The sequence below is a fragment of the Arachis hypogaea genome, chromosome 1, assembly GCF_003086295.3.
Source record: "Arachis hypogaea cultivar Tifrunner chromosome 1, arahy.Tifrunner.gnm2.J5K5, whole genome shotgun sequence".
Lineage (NCBI taxonomy): Eukaryota > Viridiplantae > Streptophyta > Magnoliopsida > Fabales > Fabaceae > Arachis > Arachis hypogaea.
The window spans coordinates 97313980-97335470 of record NC_092036.1 but is presented as its reverse complement, the minus strand read 5'-3'; the positions used below and the strand labels follow the sequence as shown (position 1 = coordinate 97335470).

The window sequence follows — 21491 nt, the reverse complement described above, 5'->3', positions numbered from 1 at the left end:
TCTTTTATTGAATTATAACCATATTTTTTTTCACAATCATTAAACAGAATGCAAAGGCAGTAGCAAATATACCTGATCTACAAATTGGTTTTGAATGATTTGGGCTCTGGAAACTGGATTTTTAGTTGTGTAACGACATGTGAATCAATTCACTCCATGGAAGATTTGAGCTTGAAAATCAACTGTTAAATTTTCTAATAGGTTTAAGATTACATGAATCTCTTTATCAGAAAGCAACAACTTTCTATAAGCAACAATTTTCTTCCTTCATTAAACAAAGGAGAAGCACTGAGCAAAATATTTAATTTTGCAAGTATATAAGGAAAAGAAAAGATTCTTTTGGTTGCAAATTCGTTAGAATTATTTCATATATTCAACAGCAGCTCCAAATAGCAAATTAAAAAATTGAGAACACTTGATGACTAGATAAATAGTGAAACATGGTAACTTACTATCAACTCCGTTACAATAGTACAGCCGAGGAGGATATCAGCCTCCTGCATGGACAAAAAGAATGCAATGCTAGTATGTGTCTCTAAAAGATACAATGACTAAGACTGCTTGATACAGTAAACGGGCTTGTATGACGTTTAGGTGGAGTACAGCAGCAGACAAGCATGATAGAACTTAGATATCACTCAATTTAACTTGCTTCAAAAATATTTCAAGTGATCAACTCAGTGTCATGCTGCTCAAGTGGGGTGTCCGCATCGTATTATTGTAAGGTAAAACATATGAAACTAAAAGCTCAGGTGATGCTTCTGCCCCACTTAGTTTAACTGGTAAACAATTATTCATTCAGATTCACCAATAATCGCCACAAGAACAGACACCATCTTTGAAGTGGTGGAATCTGTTAGCATCCCTGACTACAATGACTCTTTCTGTGATCTTTGATATATATTTAGTTGCAGTATGACAATCTAAACAAACCCGGAGATTCTTGATGATCCTGATCTCAGTACCAGGTTCAGTTGTAATAAGAGCAAAAGCAATGGCTAACTTCTCACTGTGAACATTAACCATGAGCTCCTTTTCTTCTTCTTCCACATCATGCAAAGCAGTGACTGTCTCCGAACGGTATCCAATTTCCCTCATCTTGCTAGTTAACTTCTCCAGCATTTCATAGATAGCAGTAGCATGAGAATGAGATCGATCACCAGATACAAATACATGTGGGGTCCCATGAATCTCAATTAGAGTGCAACCAGGAGTCTTTGCCAGTTTTCTTTTCTTCACTCCTTCTCGTATTGAAGCAGCCTTTGGGAAGTTTCTCTCTACCGAGTATATATTAGAGAGCAAAACATGGTATCCAACACTCCCTGGATCCAATTCAAATAGCTTTTCCGAAGCCATGCGGGCCATATTTGTGTCTTTGTGAATCATGCAAGCACCAAGCAATGTACCCCACACTGCAGGACCAGGCTCAACAGGCATACTCCTTATAAATTCTAAGGCCTTTTCTAACTGCCCAGCTCGCCCAAGAATGTCCACCATGCAGGCATAGTGCTCAGGCAGGGGTTTGATCCCGTATTCATTGACCATAGCACGGAAAATTTCATCTCCTTCTCTTACCAAGCCAGCATGACTACAAGCATACATGACTGAAAGAAAAGTAACACTAGATGGTTGAAATCCTAAATGTAACATCTCATTAAAAAGCTTAAGCGCTTCATGCCCGTGTCCATGGAGCCCATAACCAAAAATCATAGTATTCCATGTGACAGTATTCTTTTCACTCATCGAGTCAAATAGTTGCCATGCCTCTGATATGTTCCCACACTTAGCATACATGTCAACTAGAGCAGTGGAAACATAAATGTTTGGTTCAAGATTTTTGCTTTTGATCAGCTCATGGACCCATTTCCCAAAACTCAGTGCTCCTAGTTGAGCACAAGCTGAAAGGATAGTTGTGATTGTAACTGGATTTGGAGCAAACTCAGTCTTCATCATCTCCTGAAAAAGAGAGAGAGAGGTCTCGGTTAAACCATTCTGAGTATAACCCGAAATCATAGCATTCCAAGCAGCCACAGTTTTCTCTGGCGATTCATCAAATAAGGAGCGTGCCAAGTCCATTTCATTGAGCCTACTGTACACAGTTGTGAGTGCGGTTGAAACAGACGGATGCGAAATAGTACCAGATTTCACACAAAATCCCTGAATAGAGGAAGCCAAATGAAGATGACCAAAGGGAGAAGACACTGGAATCAAGCCAACCATAGTGCTTGAACTCACCCTCTGACCAGAAGCAAGCAACTCTCTGAAAAGCTTCACCGAACACTCAACCTCACCATTGCAAGTAAACCCAGAAATAAGAGCATTGTAAGACACCAAGTCAGGCTTATCGATCATCCAAAATAACAACCTAGCAGTGTCCACATCCCCACATTTCGAATACAATGAAACCAAGCCCGTAAGCACATAATCAACAGAATGAAACCCAATTTTCATAGCCAAACACTGAATCCCCATCCCAACTCCCAACTCCTTCAACTCAGCAGCAGCAGGGAGCACAGTAGACAATGTAGTTGAATCCAACCTCACCCCATCTTCAACCATGTCCCCAAAAACCTCAATAGAATCCTCATAACAACAATTCCTCGCCAAGCCATTAACCATAGCGTTCCACAAAACAGTATCTTTCTCAGGCATTCTATCAAACACCTTTCTAGCATACCCAACACGAGAAAACTTGCAGTACAAGTCAACGAGTGCAGAACCCACAAATAGGTTGGGGGCCAACCCATCAACAATGGCATGCGCGTGCAGCATCATCCCGTGCTTCTCGTCGCGGGAACCAGAAGCGGCGTTGATTGTGAAAGCGTAGGTGAAGTTATCAGGGGAAAGGTTGATGCTTTTGCGGAGGCGGGAGTAGAGGGAGAGAGAGGTAGAAGGGGAAGCGTTGAGGGAGAAACCTTGGACGAGGACGTTGAAGAGGAAGATGTCGGGTTTGGGGAAGGAGAAGAAAAGAGAGAGGGCGTGGCGAGGGGCGCGGAGGTCGAAGAGGCGCTGGGTGAGCTTGGTGACGGTGGCAATGTCGGAGTGGAAGCCATTACGGAGGAGCTGAGCGTGGAGCTGGAGGAGGTGGTGGATGGTGGCGGAGTTGGTGATGAGTGAGAGGAGGGCGTTGCGGCTCGGCGGTGTAGACAGCTCCCGGTGAATCATCTGCATCTGCACTCCAATTTCATCATTCCCTTCTTTAACAAAACAACGGATCTTTTTTTTTTTAATCCTAAAAGAATGGTTATAAAATAAAATATTTATTTCTTGATATGCTTTTTTTTTAAAAAAAAAAATACATTTTCAATAGTACCAATACATTTAAAATGGTAACAGTTTAATTTTTATTTTTCAATCTAATTCAATTTTATTTAAAAATTTATTATTTATATTTTATCAATTTCAATTTATTTTTTATTCTAATCTGCTTAAAATTATTGTGGTTTGGTAGCATCAAAATGTTTAACTTCGTGCTATTTTTGCCTTTGCTGCTCAAATCCATTCTTAATATATAAAAGTAGATATATAAGCATGCACCACATTATTTTTGAGACATTTCTTTCTTTCTACTAATACCATGTCAGCAACTTACTTGGCACAACTTTAAAATCAACCATTCAATTCTTGTCAAATCAACTATTATTTCTAAATCATAAAAAATAAAATATACAAATAAAAAACTAAAAAAGAGAATCCAATAAATTTGTAACCTACGAATACATTGAATTCATATTCTTATATTATTATTTAGTATATCTTACCGTTATAAACAATGCAATAAATTTATAACCTCAACAATTAATTTATTAATTTTTATAAATAACCCACTAAAGTAATAAATATCCATATTACAAATGTCATAATAATATTATTAATCATAATAAATTTTACGTTATAAGTATTTAAGTTTCATATCATTTAAACTACATATATAAGTCTCTTATCACTATTCCTTCACATAATATCAAATTTAGCACAAAAAATTTATTTCCATTTCAAACTTACTCAATAGAACATCATTCTTTCAGAGCAGAACGATTAGAAATCGAATAACTATCCAAGATCTAATGGCCATGCAATGAGAATCTAATGATCAGGTATGACAAAAAAAATCACAACATGCATCATACATTCATACCTATTCAAATACCATATACCTAATGATAACATAAATTGAATATTAGAATAGGAAAAGATCTTCACAATTTTAGCAATTATAAATAAAATTGATGACAAATTAGGATGGAACTATGTTAAATGTAAAAGAAACAACTACATTTCTAGCACATGTAATCAAACACCATAATATCCAACAATAAGGTAACTCTATATACTTTTTATAATCTCATCTATCAAATTATTAGTTGCTAACCCAATACTTATTTTAGGTTCATAATTCAATTAAAGGTTTCAGATCAAAGTGTTACAACAACTTTTGTATTATTTGATGGCGATGCAAAAAACTTATTGGGCTTCAAATCTAATTCAAAAAAATAATGACATTGAAGCACCACCCCATCAAGAGATTAAAGAGAAAGAAAACCATACAAATTCAAGACACATTTTCAGAAGAAGAACATACATACAAAGATGAAACCAAATAACACAATAAAAAGTGCATCAAACTCAACAATTTATAAAGAACATGTCTTCACAAAAACCTACGACAAAAAGAAGAAAGTAGCAACTCTAACAACCAACAAAAAAAAGGAGGACGAGTGCCACATAAGATTACTAAGTCCATCAACTAAAACTAAAACAAATGTAAAAATCAAACCACCAAATAAAAATGTCACTTTGTATAACTCCAACATCAAAATCTTTTGTACTACAAATTATTTAAAATAAAATACCTTTTAAATTTAACTTCAATTTACACATATTTAATTTATTTCTACAAAACATAATAATTTTTAATATTTATTATATACTGTCATTAATTTACCGTCCCGCCTATTGCGCGGGTCTCATTCTAGTATGAATTAAATGCAAACTATAGTGCAAAAATGGGTTGAACTCAATATAACTCTTTTGCTTTGCATTTTCTTTCTCATTTGTCCTGATACAAAATTACAAGTGGAAGGCTTGGTCGCCAGTGTTGACTAAAGAAAGGAGAGGAAGATAATAATGGAACAATATGAATTCCAACATATTTGAGTGAGACAAAAAAGGGAAGGAGCCTATTTAAACATAACAAAAATAATTTACAAGGGTAAATAACCTGAAATAATTATATAATATATTAGATATACTTATACTATTTGGCTGCAGCCGCAAGAACCAAGAAGTGTTGTTAGCTTAGAAGTAGGTCAAGCTAATGCTTGTTTAAATTCCAGCATTTGTTACTTATTCACCTCTAAAACTTGCTTGATTTGCATGAGATGCGTCCGAAGGCTATTTTCCTCAACCTGATTTATCCAAAAAATAATTAGACTAGCAACACAATGATGATGATAACCATGAAACGCATTATTTTCGTCTCATCAAATGCTCATGAACAATTTTACATGCAAAATATTTCTCTCAAACTGTCTTGATGAAAGAAACTAATCAAACTAATCCACTATGAATTTGGAAGGATCTGTCTCCATTTTATCTTTGTATACTACATATTTTGGTTGATAACTATGATTGAGAACTGAGCCACATATTTTGGTTGGCTGTTAACTTATTTTCATACTCAACATCATAAATTTGAGAGATTTTGTTGAGTACAATGTTGTTAACTGTTTAGTATATACCATGACTCTCACCTGCATAGCTGCTGCAAATGTTAGTAGCGCTTCGCATTCATCAAGCAAGGCCTTTTCCTGTGCTGATACGATAGCAACTTCAGAAATTAAATTATTCATGGCCTCCACCTATGATAACATAAAAACAGGTATAAATGCCTAGAATATTGCATTTGAATACGAAATGTTGGAAAAATTATATTGACCATCAGATACTAAATTAAACAGTAATACAATAAATGGAGGACAAGTTTGATAGTAATGTGTTAGCCTAGAAAACAACAGGACAATAGATGATAAGGTGGACTAAAACAGTATAACTCTAGATAAAGTAAGTCACCCGTGAAAGCGAAGGGCATATTGCAGATCCCATTGCTTGCATGACATCAACAGCTGAACAGATAGCAACTTTCAAATGCTCAATATCTGCCTGAAAAGGTGTAATGTTATTATTGTTAACTTGTTATTATCGATGCATGCATCTCATCCGGTCGTCCCAGGTATCAAATCAACAAACACAAACCAGGCATACCTTTGCCCCTCCAGTCACTGGAAGACGAAGAGTGCTTGCCTCGAAGTCTTCTATAGCCCCAGATACAGCATCAACGTGATCACTTTCAAGTGCAGCCCAATCATCAAGGTAGGTCATCTGCTTCAAACATAGTTAAAGACCCACATCAGAACAATATATCACCAAGTATTGATAAGTTGAACTAAGTAATGAAGGGAAATAGGATTACACTTATAGGAAGTGATATAATTATATCAACCGCTAATATCAATAACATGTAATCAGAGACTAATAAAAAACCTATATTCAATATACAGGGGCATAGGGCCAATATCTGCTGTGCATATTTGCTTAACTCATAGATCACCAACTATCCAAGTCAATCATGTAAAAAATTTAATGAATAAAAAGTAACTTGAATGTCCCTAAAAAAAAGTGGCATGTGGAATCATAACTATTTTAGTCATCACAGAAGCATTACTTGATCATTCAAAATAGAATTCAGCTTGAGCTCGAGCCGCAGCTGCTGGAGATTGATCCTCTTCCTAATAATTGATTCCCACATAGACAAAGTAGTGCTCCATACATCATACAAAGTTCTCTGCATCATTGTTGAAAGATTTTTGTAAAATCATGTAAGCAAGTAAATTGACGTGCACAATCCTGTACATAGCATAAGAACTACACTGCAAGAGTTTGCAAGCTTGTGAAAGAGAGCAAATCATACCTCCACAGTTAAATTTTGGATGTAAAGTGCATCCTCTGCTCTTGCATTGACAAATCTCCATTGCAGGTATCTGTTGTACATAAGTCGTAACTGGTGAGCATCTTCTATGAAGGCTGCACTCTTTTTCCCTTTTTTAAAATCAGCAATAAAGCTCATAACTGAAGTTGAATTGTCAGATGGACTGGTAGGACTGTTTGGCCTAATTTGAGATGGACTAAGCCCTCTAGAAAAAGGAGTTACAGGAGTTGATGGCCTCGACCGAGATGGACTGAGACCTCTTGAACCAGGAGAGGATATCACCGATGTCTTAACGGGTGAGGCAGGACGCGACAAGGACAGAGATCTGACTCCAGCAGTTGACAATCCTGTTTTATCTGCCGGAGTTGTAGAAACGGGTCTAAGTGATCTTAATAACTGGAGGCGGTCATCAGTTGATTTCATCTGGCTTCCTGTCCTTCCGCTTTCACCAAGCAATGACAGCCTTCCAGCATCATTAGAACCTTTTTGCACGGGCTTACTTGTTTCGCCTGGTAGAGACAATCTTCTCAGCGAAGGCATGCTAGTTCCCGAGGCCGAAACTTCACTCGATAAAGACAATCTTCTCAGCGATGATACACCAGTTTCTGAAATTGGAGTGCTCAACTTTCTTATCGTGGTATCAGCATGATCTATATTTCGGTTTAATGAACTAGGCAATACCTTCCCACCTACTCTACTTGGCCACCGATGCTGATCTATCAATCGAGAATGCAGACCATCAACTGGTTTTGAATTCTCTGATTGATCAGTGGTATTCTTCCCTTTAAGAGGGCTCCTAATTCTCTCAGGAGTAGCCTTTCGAGGAGTTTCAGCCTTCTTGTGAGCCACATTGGAAGCAGGCCTCAATGTACGATCAGAAGGGCTAGTAACCGGCTTCTCTTTTTCTTTCTTGCTGACAGGTATCGAAATGGTATCAGACTGGAAAGAAACACTCAAGCTTCGCATTGTAGAAGGCCATAGGGTCTCTGGAAAACGGCTACCAGCTGCCTGTCTGGATGATAAATGTACATCTACAGATGAGTCACTGACCGGTGTGGAAGGACTGCGTGGGGAAGAGGGAGTAGCCGGCCTCTTCCTCTCTGCTGAGACAGGCCTCTTTGGTAACGGTTTGGGTGATGCAGGAGTAGTTCTTGAGAGGGTTGGAGATGGGCATCGCCGGGGAGTAGAAGTTGGGGATGCTGGAGAAGGTGATTTATACCTTGAACTAACTTCCCTTGTTGCTGGAAGCCTGGTAGCGAGTGCATTGAACTTTTCAGCTAGAACCAAGGGTTGTCTTCGAGTCTCCACAGCTCGGAGTTTCCGTAATGCTTGATCTGATTCATGTACATCCATCCACTCTATCACAGTTAGACCACATTGATCTTAGTGTTCATGAAACTCGGCTAGATATAGCAGCTTTGGCAATCAATGGAATAAATGAACAGCACAGATTATCCAGAAAGAAGATCCTTTCCTCTGCAATAAATCTGCAACAAATGCAAAGAAAGTTAAGATACCCCAGATTGGAAAAGAAAAAGGAAACCAGAGAATAAACCCATAAACAAAAAAAGTGTACATCTTTACAGAGACTCTGATCTGTTAGAGAACAAATTTGAGAATCGTGTGTGGTAAACGCAAGTGGGTATGTTTTTGTCATAAAAAATATCCTGAATCCAACAAGATCAGGACACGGCAAGAAGAATATGGAGAGGGAAAACAACATTAGTTGTGATGGATGAGAGAAACTAGCGGAAACTGTCTCAATGTGCATTTAACGTTTTATCACCAAACTTTGGTTACAGTTTAACTGGAGAACATAGCAAGAATTGCAGGGATGGGAGGGGGGTCCCCTTGGAAATTGGGGATACTGGGAAATGAAATGGAATTATGGGGGGGTGTAGGATAAGAAAGAGGTAAGTGCGTAGGGTAAGAGGCTTTTATTTTTTTCCCCTTTTGTCTTTCTCACGGGAGTGCCATGGTCGGGTGGGTTGGCAATGGGTTCTCTCCACATAAACCCACTCTGTCCCTATTTCCTCATCTCTCTCAACTCCTTTTCATGAAAGGGAATTCTATGAAAGTGATGCCATAACTTGCAGGGCCAATAATAAGTGCCTATTTCTATTCCTATCTATCTTTCAAGCTCAAACACAGTAACATTCTTCCCTTTCTTCCCAATTTGACTCAAACACTAATTAGTGGTAGTTAGTAGTTACCATATATATATGACAACTTACTGTTTCATGAGTTTTTTGTGCCTAAATTTGCAGAGAGAATTCTCAAATAGAGAATGTAAATTGATGTGTTTTGTTTGTAATGCTATGCACAGATACATTATATGGGTTTTGTTGTAAGTTGAAGTATGAACTAGCTGGTGGTAATGTTTGGGAGATGGGTAAAGACATGGACATCCACGTGCAGTGACGATTATTGTCCATCCCCATAAACACTTATTTCGCAAACCTAACATGATTCACCAGAATCAGAATAAAATAAAATACTTCATAAAAGATTGATTGTGAGGTAATTTCTTTTTTGACCATACCGAATAATTATTTTTTAAAGTACTCATGAACGAATATCTATAGAATGGAATCCCAGAAAAAGAAAAAGAAAAAAAAAGGAACCATTTTAACCTGGAAAATTTGGAAAGAAACAAAGGGTTCTAGGATAGAGATCCATGACAGATGTCTGGATTGACAGGTTCATGTCTCTCTGTCTGAAGACACGTTAAGTGTTTTCACTGTTCATCTAATCTCGCAGAACGAATACAAACACTAGGGTTCATCGAATCCTAATTCCTTCAATCATTAAAATTAATTTGAACACTTTCTCTAATTTCGGAAATTCAAAATCCAAAAAAAAAAAAAATCAAATAACTCTCTCTTCTTCTTCTTCTTCTTCTTCTTCTTCGAATTCACCGAGCATGAAACTTGATCAAAAACCAAAATCTGGAGAAATCCACGCATAACGCGATAGTAGACAAAGTGATCTACGTAGAGCTAAGAAAACGAAAAACAGAAGCTCCGAAGAGGAAATTAATCAGAACACAATTGATTTCAATTTCGATGAATTTCTCACCTTCTACTGCTAAAAAAACTTGCTCTGATCAGATAATCTTTATTTTCTTCCTCTTCTTCTTCTTTCTTTTTCGTTTTTTTTTTCTCCTAAAATTCAAAAAACAAAAGCAAGATGCGAAAGGAGGATCCAAAACGGAATAAGAAATGAGGTGCAGATCTCACGAAGGTTCGCCGGAGACAAACGGAGAAAGGACAGCCGGTCGCCGGAGTTCAACTTCGTCGGCGGTGGCAATTTTGTGATTTCGAAGAGAAAGAGAGGGAAGGAGAAAGGGAAGAAGAGAATTAAAAAGAGGAAAAATATAAAGTGATGATTTCTACTGAAAAATAAAAAAAATAAAAGAAAAGAATTATAATATTATATATTACTGTATATTTAGGTTAATAAAATAATGTAAACGGTTTTCAGTTGGAAAGAAAAAAGGAGGGAGTCGGGACGGTTGTTTTCGCGCCACCTACTTTTAATTGATTCTTCCGCCTTATGCAGTAATTTAATTTAATTTATAATTATAATTATTTTTGTACTTTTTGTATTAAATGCGTGATAAGTCTTTTTGACTTACAAGTTTTACAAGTTGCTACACATGGGCCTTTTAATGCGTTATTCAATCGTTTCCTGTTTTCAAAGCGCTACACTCACCATGTATTATGAACGATTCTTCTTCTTCTTCTTCCTCTCCTTCTCCCTCTCCCTCTCCCTCTCCCTCTTCCTCTTCCTCTTCCTCTTCTTCTTCCTCCTCCTCCTCCTCCTCGTCCTCCTCCTTCTTCCTCGTCCTCTTCTTCTTCTTCGTCTTCTTCATCTTCTTCCTCTTCTTCTTCGTTTTTTTTTTCGATTTTCATAATTTCTGAAATTAAGCTTTGAAATCGTTTTGAAAATAATGGAACTTCAAAAATACACCCAAATGATTACAGAAATACACCCAAATGATTACATGAATTCACCCAAAAGATTACAAAAATACACCCAAAAAATTACAAAACTACACCCAAAGGATTTAAGAAATACATCCAAAATTCGTTGAAGTACACCTTATGCATAATTCAGAACTCTTTCTCTTTTTCCTCTTCATCTTCTGCTGCTTCTTCTTCTTCAAAAACGATTTCAGAGCTTGATATCAAAAAACAATAAAAATCGAGAATAACGAAAAAAACAAAGAGAAAAGCACGTAAATGAAGAAGAAGAGGAGGAAGACGAGAAAGAAGAACGTGCAGCAAGAAGAAGAAGAAGGAGAAAGAGAAGGCAAGAAACGAAAGAAAAGAATAAAAAGAAGAGTAAGAGGAAGAAGGACGTGCAGCAAGAAGAAGAAGAAGGAAAAAGAGAAGACAAGAAACGAAAGAAAAGAAGAAGAAGAAAACGAAGAGAAAAAAGAACGGTTCAAAACGTGTTTTGAGCGTTAGTTTTAATTGGACTTGTAAGGCTTACAAGCCTTAATCGCTTGTATGCGAAGAATTTTTCTAATTAATAATAAATGGTTAAATTCGTCTCTAAAAAATCATTTATTTTTTAAATTAATTTTAAAAATGAATTAATCAAATTCGCCTTTTAAAATTTTAAATTAATCGCATTAGTCCATCTGTTTTTTATTCTACCGTGCCAAAGTTGGTTAATATGGTATGTTAAATGATTTTACTATTAGCAGGATAAATTTATAAAATTATATCAAATTAAAACTTAATTAAGGGACTAACTTAAGGCATTAGAATCTATCAATTTATAATTTATTTAGTTTAATTTTATAAATTTATCATGTTTATCACCGCCAATTAAGGCTTTTAACTATGTATTATGTGTCACTTAAAGTATTATATCAACAAATTTTAACACATTAGTAACGGAAGTCATACAAAAACTACCATGATTAAGTTAAAATTTTTAAAAGACAAATTTAATTAAAAAATATTTCAAAAATTAATTTGATCATTTACTCTATAATTTATTAAAGTTAAATAAAATAATTAATATTGATATTAAATACCTGGCTTTAATTTATATTGAATACTTGGCTCTCATCGGATATAAATTGATATTAAATAATAAATATCACTGTGTGAAAACAACTTTGTCACATTATGCTGCGTTTAAATATCCTTCTCATCTCAACTCTGTTTTTAAGGAAAAATTTAAAACAGACGTAACATGTATTAATTAATACTTGCCATATTTTATTAATAAGTTAATTAATATATTTCTTTATCATTGACGTACTAGTGCTATTATCATTTGCCCTTTTTTTTTCAAAAGATAACATTGTAAGATACGTCATCTATTTTTGTAAATGAGAAAAACACAATTATTATGTAAAAATTGCTCCCCTTTTTTTCAGATTTTGAATTTCTTTATTGAAACTATTTGTTAAACGAAAATAAAAGTACAAAATCATGCTTAACTCATTGCTTCCCACTAGCTTGATTTACAATGTTAAGTAGACTTATGTTACAATCAAAATTAGGTAATACTTGTAAAATCATGGGTATCAATTCGGACTAATAATTAATACGTGAAGGTGAGGAAAAGAAGTTTTTATTGCCTCTTTTTAATATTCATTTTTTGTTGAGTGAAATAATGTAGTAACATTTTTTGCATACTTTTTTCTCTCTCTCTCTTAGTACGTTAATTATTTATTATGTAAAAATAAAACTCAATAACAAATTTTATTACTTTTTTAAATGTCAGATTTTTCAATAAATTTTAGGTCAAATTCAGGTTAATTTTTTTTTGTTTTTTGTAGTATTCATATCGATAGAGTCAGAGATTAAAGTTAAAATTTGTCGTTAGGCAATAAATTATTACATACACAAAAATTGAATAAACTGCTCAAATTGTTTAAATTTAGGGTTAATTAACTACATAACTACAAGCTATATTTCTTATTAAGGGTAAAATCTGACCCACCTATTTTAACATCTAATTATTACCTTTGCTTTAGAAAAAGAAAAAAGAAAAATAAAAGCTGCAGAGAATAATTCAAACCTCATATGTGTTTAAATTATTAGTTTCTATATATGGCTAATTTTTTTTGTACGATGTTGACATGTGAGTTATACTGAGTTATGAAATATTGGGGAGATATACATGATTGTGATGGCGTTTAATTTTTTGTTTTAGTAGGAAGAAATTAGACTGTCTGATTTCATTGTAGAAAAGAACACAAATCGGACGGTCTGATTTGTATGGAGCAGAATTTGTGGATACTGAAATCGGACCCAGGGCTTTCTGCTAGTACACAAATCGAATCCAAAATTTTCAGTACCTCCAATCGGACAATCCCATTTATCTTGCGCAGTCTTCATACCCTGATAAAACACCATATACGTTCATAACTCTGCTATACACCAATCCCTCTCCATATTAAAATTAAAAAGTTGTCTATATATATTGCACCAAAATATGTACGTACCATAGTAGTTATGAACTATTAAATGTAGAAACTTTCCATAAAAAAAATGCACCGTGTTAATTTTCATGTCGATGAAAACCTACTATATATAGCGATGCATTCTTAATTATTAGAACTTCAATAATGAGGATCATCTTAAATGCAGAGTCTTTCAACTATTTAAGTATTTTGATAACGGCCTGCTATACATACAAGCAAAAAGGTTCTACAAGTTTTACAAGTTTTCAGTCCACACTTCATTCATATGCGCAATCATCTCTCTTTGAATGGAACGTAAACTACACGCACCCCACTCAACAGTTGCTCTTCCCAAAATAACGCTCCTTAATGGCGCATTCTTCTACTTCTCCAAGCCATTCGAAGAAAACACAAATCGTCTGTTTTCAAGCAACATTCCAAACTGTAGAGATAGGACTCGTCACGAAAATTAGAACTCTCCATCAACACAACATAGAACTCTCGATCAAGAATCTCCAAAAAAACGAAGTTATAATACTCAAAGTATGTTACGTTACTATTTTACTCATGTTGTATATTTTCCACATTTCGAAAACGAAGTACTACGTTTTACTGTTCTTCTACGTTCTTCTAGGTTTTACTGTTCTTCTTGTTCTAGGTCTCATTTTACAGCTTTTAATGTTCTACTTGTTCTAGATTTTACTGTTATTCTTGGTTCTAGGTTATTCTGTTCTTCTTAGTTGTTCTAGGTGTTACTGTTCTTGTTGTTCTAGTTCTTCTAGTAACTGCTTTTTGGGAGTATATTGCGTGATTTGGTGGGTGTATATTGAGTATTCTGTTGGGTGTATATTTCTGAACTGATATACTCTAATATAGTCAATAGTTGCAACTGTTATAATATTTGCTTGTCCATGGGTGTATATTGCTTGACCTTGTAATGTTGCTTGACCTTGTATGTTAATGCATGTTTGAGTAATATCTGACTGATAACTATGGGTGTATCTGACTCATATGTATGGGTGTATCTGAATCATATGTATGGGTGTATCGTACTGATATCTATGGGTGTATCTGAATCATATGTATGGGTGTATCTTACTGATATCTATGGGTGTATTTTTCATTTCAGAAATAATGGCAAGCAGAAACCAAGCTTCAAAAAATGTAAGAATAAATATATGTCTTAGATGAAATCAGTTTTATATAATAGAAATATATCTGACTATAATTTTACTTTGTTTACTGCAAACCAAAGACCTTAAGTGTGCAACACATTTGTTAAGTGAGAAATTTAGAAATATGAGCGAGGAGAAAAAAATAATAGTTAGAGATTTGGGATTTGGTGGTCTGATGCATATCCCTCCGCTAAGGGTGCATCACCAAATATTAAGGGAGTTGGCTAACTCCTTCAAATTAGGGAAAAACAGACTGGAAACCGGCTACGGTTCATTTAAAATAAGACAAAAAACAATAGGGGCTGCGCTTGGCATCAACGCGTCAGGTAACTCGCTAAAATTATAGGTGTATATGAGTCATATTCAGTTGTATTTCAATTGATGCTTGGGTGTATTTGAACTGATTTTCACACTATGTTGTTTTTCTTTTTGTAAGAGATCTATTTCCTCAAAAAGTCAATTATAAGGATCTTTCTGAAGATGACAAACAAATTTTTAGAAGATTCCAGGGTAAGACCCTAAAAAATATGACAGATGAGATGATGGCTATTGCCGTTGATAATGAACAAGATCGCCTCATGTTCAAGAGGATTTTCATCCTCTATATACATATGGCGTTCCTGTTACCAACGACAATAAACAAAATCTCACATGTGCACCTGACCCCAATTTTCAAGATGGACACAATAACAGAGTGGAACTAGGGAGGACATGTTTTGACTTTTATCATCAAAGGCATAACTGATTACAAGCTGAAAAAGAAAAAGGCAATTGATGGCTGCCTCTTTGCCCTGATGATAATTTACTTTCATCTATCAAAAAATAAAGACAAGAAGAGGGCAGAAAGACCTCCAAAACCCTGGATTGCCAACTGGACTAAAGAGCAGTTGGTCGAAAGAATGAGGGTAGAAATGGAGGAACATATGGTAAGTGAACAAAATATCTTGGGTGTATTTTATTTACCTGAATGATGCTAACTAAAATTTCTAATGTTTCAGGGGATTGTAAAAATGGTTGAAACAAAGGAAAAAATGAAAGAAATGAACAAAAAACAAAAAACAAAAAAAAGGAAGGCAAGTTCAACATCATCATCTGAGACTGAAACAACTCAAAGTGACCATTATACCTCTAAGTCTGAGACTGAAGAAGACTCAGAGGATTCAACAAGAAAACAACCCACCCGAAAAGTCAAAAAGTAAGTAACATACTTGGGTGTATTTTGTTTCTACATTTGGGTGTATTTTATTTCTCTATTTGGGTGTATTTTGTTTATCAAGTTGGGTGTATTTTGTGCATTCATTTGGATGTATCTTGTGCATTCATTTGGTGTATTTTATCCCTTTTAGAATGTTTTTAAATAATGATTATTTGTCTTACAGAATGGAGTCCAAAAAAAGAAAGAAGATTCAGGAGGATTCTGATTCAGAATCTGAATCTACTGATAAGTAATGTTCTGAAATTATTACTCCTTTTCTTTGGATTTATTATCAAGATTTCATGTATTAACAGAGTGTCTCTTATTAACTAATAGAAGCGAAGAATCATCGCCAGTGGAGAAACAAAAAACAAAAAAAAAACTTAGAGAACACCAAAAAAGTAAACACTTCTTTGGATACTATTTTGTAATCAAATTAATTTTGTATTTCTGATTCATAATTGTTTTTTCCCTCCAGGACACAATCCAAAAAGAAAAAGGTCGTTGTTGAAGATTTATCTCCTGAGCAAGCTCAATCCTATCATGGGTACAGTACTTTGTAAGCTATATTACCGTATATCATCAAAATTATATTTGTTAACATGTTCTTTTATGCATGTACTGTCAGATCTGAAATTGAAACTGGAGATTAAGATGAATTCTTAATGGAAAATAATGAAAAATCTGCTGCAGAGGGGTATGTCTGTTGGGGTGTATATTTCAGATTTTAGGGGTGTTTTATTTGCTAATAATTGTTTCTTGTTTCGCAGGGAGAAACAAGTTGACCTGCGATCGCCGGAAGGTCATTATATCTCATATGAAACGTAAGAATCTTTATTTGATAAAATCTTGTTATCATGATTTAACAGTATGGTATTTTTTGTGAATAACATGTACTCTATTATGTTTAGAATACTGGACGTAAACTTGGAAAGTGATGATCCTTCCTCTCAAGGACACACAGAACAAAGTAGCGTAAATAAACCGGCAGAGAGCGTGTAATTTCTCTTTCAAATAAATGTTGCTTTTATTCTTTTATTACCTTCTACTTCTAATTCTGTATATTTTTTTTAGAAAAAAGGCCTTTATTATTTTATTCGAGAAAAAAAGGCAGAAAAAAAGCAAAAACTGCAAGTATGTAAGTTCTCAAAAAACAAAGCCTGTCTTTCTTTTAAATTGTTCGGGTGTGAGGCAGCTGAAGAGAATATGATGGTTATGAGGGAAGAGACACCGTCCGAAGTGCTTGCGATGTGAGTTTTTCAAAAATATTTCAACCTTATAACCTTTTTATTTTCAAAGGCATTGTTAACCTTTTGTTTTTCTTCTTGTTTAGAGTTCCGATTCAAGTTTGTCTACCACTGTCCCAAACCTGAGACAAAAAATTAACCAACCCCTCTGCTACAAATTGAAGGAACTACAAAAAGGTAAGAAATAGTGTTGGATGTATATTTGGTTACAATTTGGGTGTATATTGCCCCTGTTGGGGTCTATATCTTCACGATTGATCCATGACTAGTTTTTTTAAAAGCGTGCAGCACTCCTGAACCCCCCCAACAACTTGAAGAAAGCACACCCACGCTTCCGCCAACTCCATCTAAAATGTAAGTTGATCAGAGTAAAACCAATGTTTGGTTATCATCCGTATATTCTTATTCTTATAATACATTATACATGATCACGCAGTAATCCAGCCCCAGAAGACGCTGCTGCGATGATGATGATGGCATGGAGAGCGTCGTATGTTCCTAGAATAGATCCGATGCCATCATTCAGCTTTGGCTCGACTGATTCAAGCCAAGAAGAAACAGCAACGCAGGAGGGAGCGTCAATGCAAGATGGAGGCAGGGCAAAAACACCAGAAACACCAAAACTACTAGAACAATTAGGGGATCTGGTACAAAAAATTGTAAGTGGTGGGATGTCAACAAAAGAAAAAAGTCCACAGATTCCAAAGGAGAGTGGAGCAAAGAGTTTTGAGAAGTTTGAAACTCCTGCAAGGATGAATGAAAATAGTTCTGACATGAAAGAGAAATGCTACCTCTGGACTTTACAAGTGAAGACCGACGCAGATGGGCGAACTAATGAATTTGACAATGTCTGCAGACTCTAAGCCCAAGATATATACACTTTGTCAAAAGTCCACCTTGCATCACTCACACCTGAATCGCATATAGAAGCTGAGGTAATATTACAATAACATTAATGTTTTTATCACCAAAATTAACTTCAATGCTGATTGATGTAAAATTGATTTTGACATCTTTTTCTAGATTGTCTCTGCCATGTGCTTCATCCTAAACCAAAAAAAGATTCCAAGGTTTCAAGAAGAAGTATACTGTCTCCCCCCTGATATTGTGGTAAGGGGTGCTTCAACGAATTTTGGGTGTATTTATTGCATTTCTTGGGGGTATTTTCTGTCTTATATTGGGTGTATTTAATGTGTTCATTTGGGTGTATTTTCTATGTTCAATTGGGCGTTAGTTGTTTATTCAATTGGGTGTATTTTCTGTATTCATTTGGTGGTTCATAATTTTTGCAGAACATGGCCATTATAAATCATCCAAAAGGGGTATTCTTACAGCCTACAACGAATAAGCCATTCAAGGTGGAAGACTATCCAATGTTTATACCCTTCTTGGACCTTAAAAAATTAGCATCGCATCATTATGTAAGTTTTCATTTCTAAAACTTCTTATTACCATTTTTTACTTATGTGCCAAATAAATTAAAACAGTGTTCAATCTGAACATATTTCAGATTTTTGCACCTGTTTGCCATTCAGACCATTGATGGTTATGGTTGGCTGATACAAGAAAGCAAAAATTTTATATACTCGACCCATATCACACGAAATCTCCGTCTGATGAGAGAACTGCCCTGAATACATTCATTGTAAGTTGGTTCTGTGTTCTGTATTTTAATAGTTGGGTGTATTTCTGTTCAATATAAGGTGTAACTTTGTGCTCCTTTGGGTGTATCACTTTATTGAAATTATTCATGTATTACTGATTTGTTTTGTGTTTTAAGGAATATGTAATTTCACGAATTAAAGTATATGCTGGGGCGCACCTCTGAAAACAAAGGACAAGGACAAGGAAATTGAACCACCATACCTTAATATCTTGGGCCAAAAGACAAGGTATAAATCTTTCACTCTGAAAATTAAGCTTTTCTATGTGTAGTTTGTGATTTATTTTCTTTATTTTCAGCTATGACTGTGCTATCTACGTAATGAAGTGGCTTGAGATACTTAATCCAGCAAACATTAATAGGCGAAAGTATGAGTGGGAGAATTGGAGCCAGGTGAATGTGTTTAAAAGTAAATAACTCTGTATTAGATTTCTCAATTAACATGGTTGATTAAACAGAATATTCTTTTTAACTGTAGGACGAGGTGGACCACTTTAGAGTGGAATATGCTTCCAGGATTCTATTCCATGACATGAATCTAGACAAAGCTGAAGCTATTAGGGGAAGTAATGCAATAAGACTGTTCAAGCCATCCTCGTTTTTATTGAGTCCATATTGTCAGATAGATTCTGAGGATATTGACACTGATTAATGTAAATGTTATATTGTCCTGTAACAAATTGAACACATGCTATAAAAAATTTTCCAATTATAGTCTAGTTTATTGTAAAATTTCTTTCAATAATTAAACTCTCTCTGCTGTATTCAAAATGTATGAATTATAGGTACTATAATATGAAGGAAAATATCAAACCAAAATATACACCCATAACCTGACATTTTTTACACCCAAAGAAAGTTGAATATACACCCAAAAACCTATCCCCCTGATGCTTTATCCCTAAAACCCTGAACCCTAAACACTTAAAACCTAAACCATAACCCCTACCCCGTAAACCCTAAAACCCTAAACCCTAATACCTAAAACCCTTAAACCATTGTAAAAAAAAAACAAACAGTATTTTATAACATAAAAACAAGATTCTTTTATCATTAAACTTTCTCTGAAATTCATGGATCTGGGATTTTACTGTTCATGTTCTTATTTACTGTTGTTAATGTTCTTATTCACTGTTCTTTTTGTACATAAGAAACAATACTTTAAATCTGGAAGTACAGGCCGTTTAACCTTGTTACTCAAAGGGACTGTAGCAGTAAGACCCTGGAACTCGGGCAGTAAGGCTAACTTGATGATGTCCCCAAAAGTGATAATGGTCCAAACGTAAGAACTCCTGGTGGCTATAGATTTAAAGGTTTATAAAAAAAAAAGAGTTAAAAACCCAGATTCAAAAATTTGAGTGATAGTTTAGTGATAATATATATGTTCTCTCTGAACCAAAGGAGGGCCATGATATCAGATTTTATGTAATCATGTCTAAACTCTTTCGCTCTCTCTCTCTAGACGCCTTTCCTTTTCTTCACCGTCCTCTTCTTCCCCCTCTCCGATCCATTCCTCTTCCAATCCTCTCACTGAGAAAGTTACACGTCCTGAGGAACTTTCCCCCAAACATAATATCTTTGAAGAAGAAGTTTGCTTCGAAGATATCAATCAAGCCATTGACAATTGGGAAATACCCAAAATCCCACAAGATGGGTTATATTTTCCTGATGATAACAAGAGAAAATCTGATTATATCATCAAAACCGCTGAAAATAATATTCCTCTAGGACCCGATTCCGGTGAGGAATTCCATCTCCTGACTAAACAATCTGTTAGAGAACATGCCCGTCACTACAGATATCTTCACATAGGGTGTGTCCAAGTTGCAGTCAAACCACTCATCCGAGAAGGTTTGAATGCCTCTATCCTCATGTGTCTTAGAGACATCAGACACAATGACTTCCAAGACTCCTTAATCGGAACTATTGAAACAAGTCCAGGACATGGTCCAGTTTACTTCAACTGTTTCCCAAACAAGACGGTCAGCCTGTTAGACCTTAACATTCTTGACTCACTTTTCCTAAACATTCAAATTCATGGTCTTAACATGAAAGAAGGTTCTATTCCAGCCACTTTAATCTATAGGATTCAATACAAGGTCATGAACACTTGTAACTCTAGAGTCCTTCTTAAGTTCCAAGATCGTGAAACCACTTTGTTTGTCACAGACATGACAAAGGCCAACGTTATGATCCCAAGGCTCATAAGATGGGATGAAATTGACCTCCCACAATCATGGTCAATTGACCGAGCCATTCCAACGCAACTTAGACAAGCACCTCTTTTATGAGAAGTAAAACAAGATGAATCAGGGAAAGTAGAGATTTTCTTTGATAGACGAAACTCTTTTTCTTCTAGATCTGAAGCAGGAACATCAAATGATTTTGCTTCAGCAAGAAGATCTTTTTCAGTAACTTCCCAATCTCAGTTTTCAAAAATGTCGAGACCAGCCAATTCTAAAATACATATTTCCGGATTACAAAATAATTCAAGCATTTCTCAAGGAGTTTACCAAGAAGATGATGGTGATGTAGAATTTGAAGTTGAATCTTCTATTCCATCCCATCAATCTCCAACATATTCTTCTTTGAATGGTAAATGAATAACACAGAATTTACTATAAACAGAGAAGCCTTACGTAAAAACCTTAACTTTAAAGAGTATGACCTCCAAAGAGAATGGTATTTACGTACTTATACAGCTTCTCAAATCTCATCATTCAAAGAAAAATATTACAAATTTTTAAATGATGTTAGATTGCATATTCCTTTTTTTGAATGGTTTCATGCTTA

The 21491-nt window shown here is 35.2% G+C and overlaps 2 protein-coding genes across 5 annotated transcripts; both read right to left on the bottom strand.

The window, feature by feature from the left end:
• Nucleotides 1–392: 392 nt before the first annotated feature.
• Nucleotides 393–3238, bottom strand: LOC112699849 (pentatricopeptide repeat-containing protein At4g30700). Its single transcript, XM_025751738.3, has one exon. It carries the CDS (start codon nucleotides 3169–3171, stop codon nucleotides 805–807), a length of 2367 nt encoding a protein of 788 aa, XP_025607523.1. The 5' UTR covers nucleotides 3172–3238; the 3' UTR covers nucleotides 393–804.
• Nucleotides 3239–5011: 1773 nt separating this feature from the next.
• On the bottom strand, nucleotides 5012–10515 carry LOC112699776 (AUGMIN subunit 8). Of its 4 annotated transcripts, none has more exons than XM_025751731.3 (7): nucleotides 10067–10515; nucleotides 6971–8475; nucleotides 6725–6844; nucleotides 6265–6381; nucleotides 6073–6162; nucleotides 5754–5861; nucleotides 5012–5408 (listed from the first exon to the last, which is right to left on the bottom strand). In XM_025751731.3, exons 2-7 carry the CDS (start codon nucleotides 8339–8341, stop codon nucleotides 5343–5345), a joined length of 1872 nt encoding a protein of 623 aa, XP_025607516.1. In that variant the 5' UTR covers nucleotides 8342–8475; nucleotides 10067–10515; the 3' UTR covers nucleotides 5012–5342. The 4 variants fall into 4 exon arrangements, with proteins under 4 accessions (XP_025607516.1, XP_025607519.1, XP_025607517.1 ...); XM_025751734.3 differs by having other exon boundaries at nucleotides 10228–10407; XM_025751732.3 differs by having other exon boundaries at nucleotides 8565–10384.
• Nucleotides 10516–21491: the final 10976 nt, after the last annotated feature.

Excerpts from the sequence above, each read along its gene's own strand:
- LOC112699776 (XM_025751731.3), bottom strand. The coding sequence starts at position 8,341 with ATGGATGTACATGAATCAGATCAAGCATTACGGAAACTCCGAGCTGTG. Across the intron at positions 6,845-6,970 it reads TCCAAAATTTAACTGTGGAG|AGAACTTTGTATGATGTATG; the intron begins GTATGATTTGCT and ends ACAATGATGCAG. Across the intron at positions 5,409-5,753 it reads CATTTGCAGCAGCTATGCAG|GTTGAGGAAAATAGCCTTCG; the intron begins GTGAGAGTCATG and ends TGGATAAATCAG.
- LOC112699849 (XM_025751738.3), bottom strand. The coding sequence starts at position 3,171 with ATGCAGATGATTCACCGGGAGCTGTCTACACCGCCGAGCCGCAACGCC.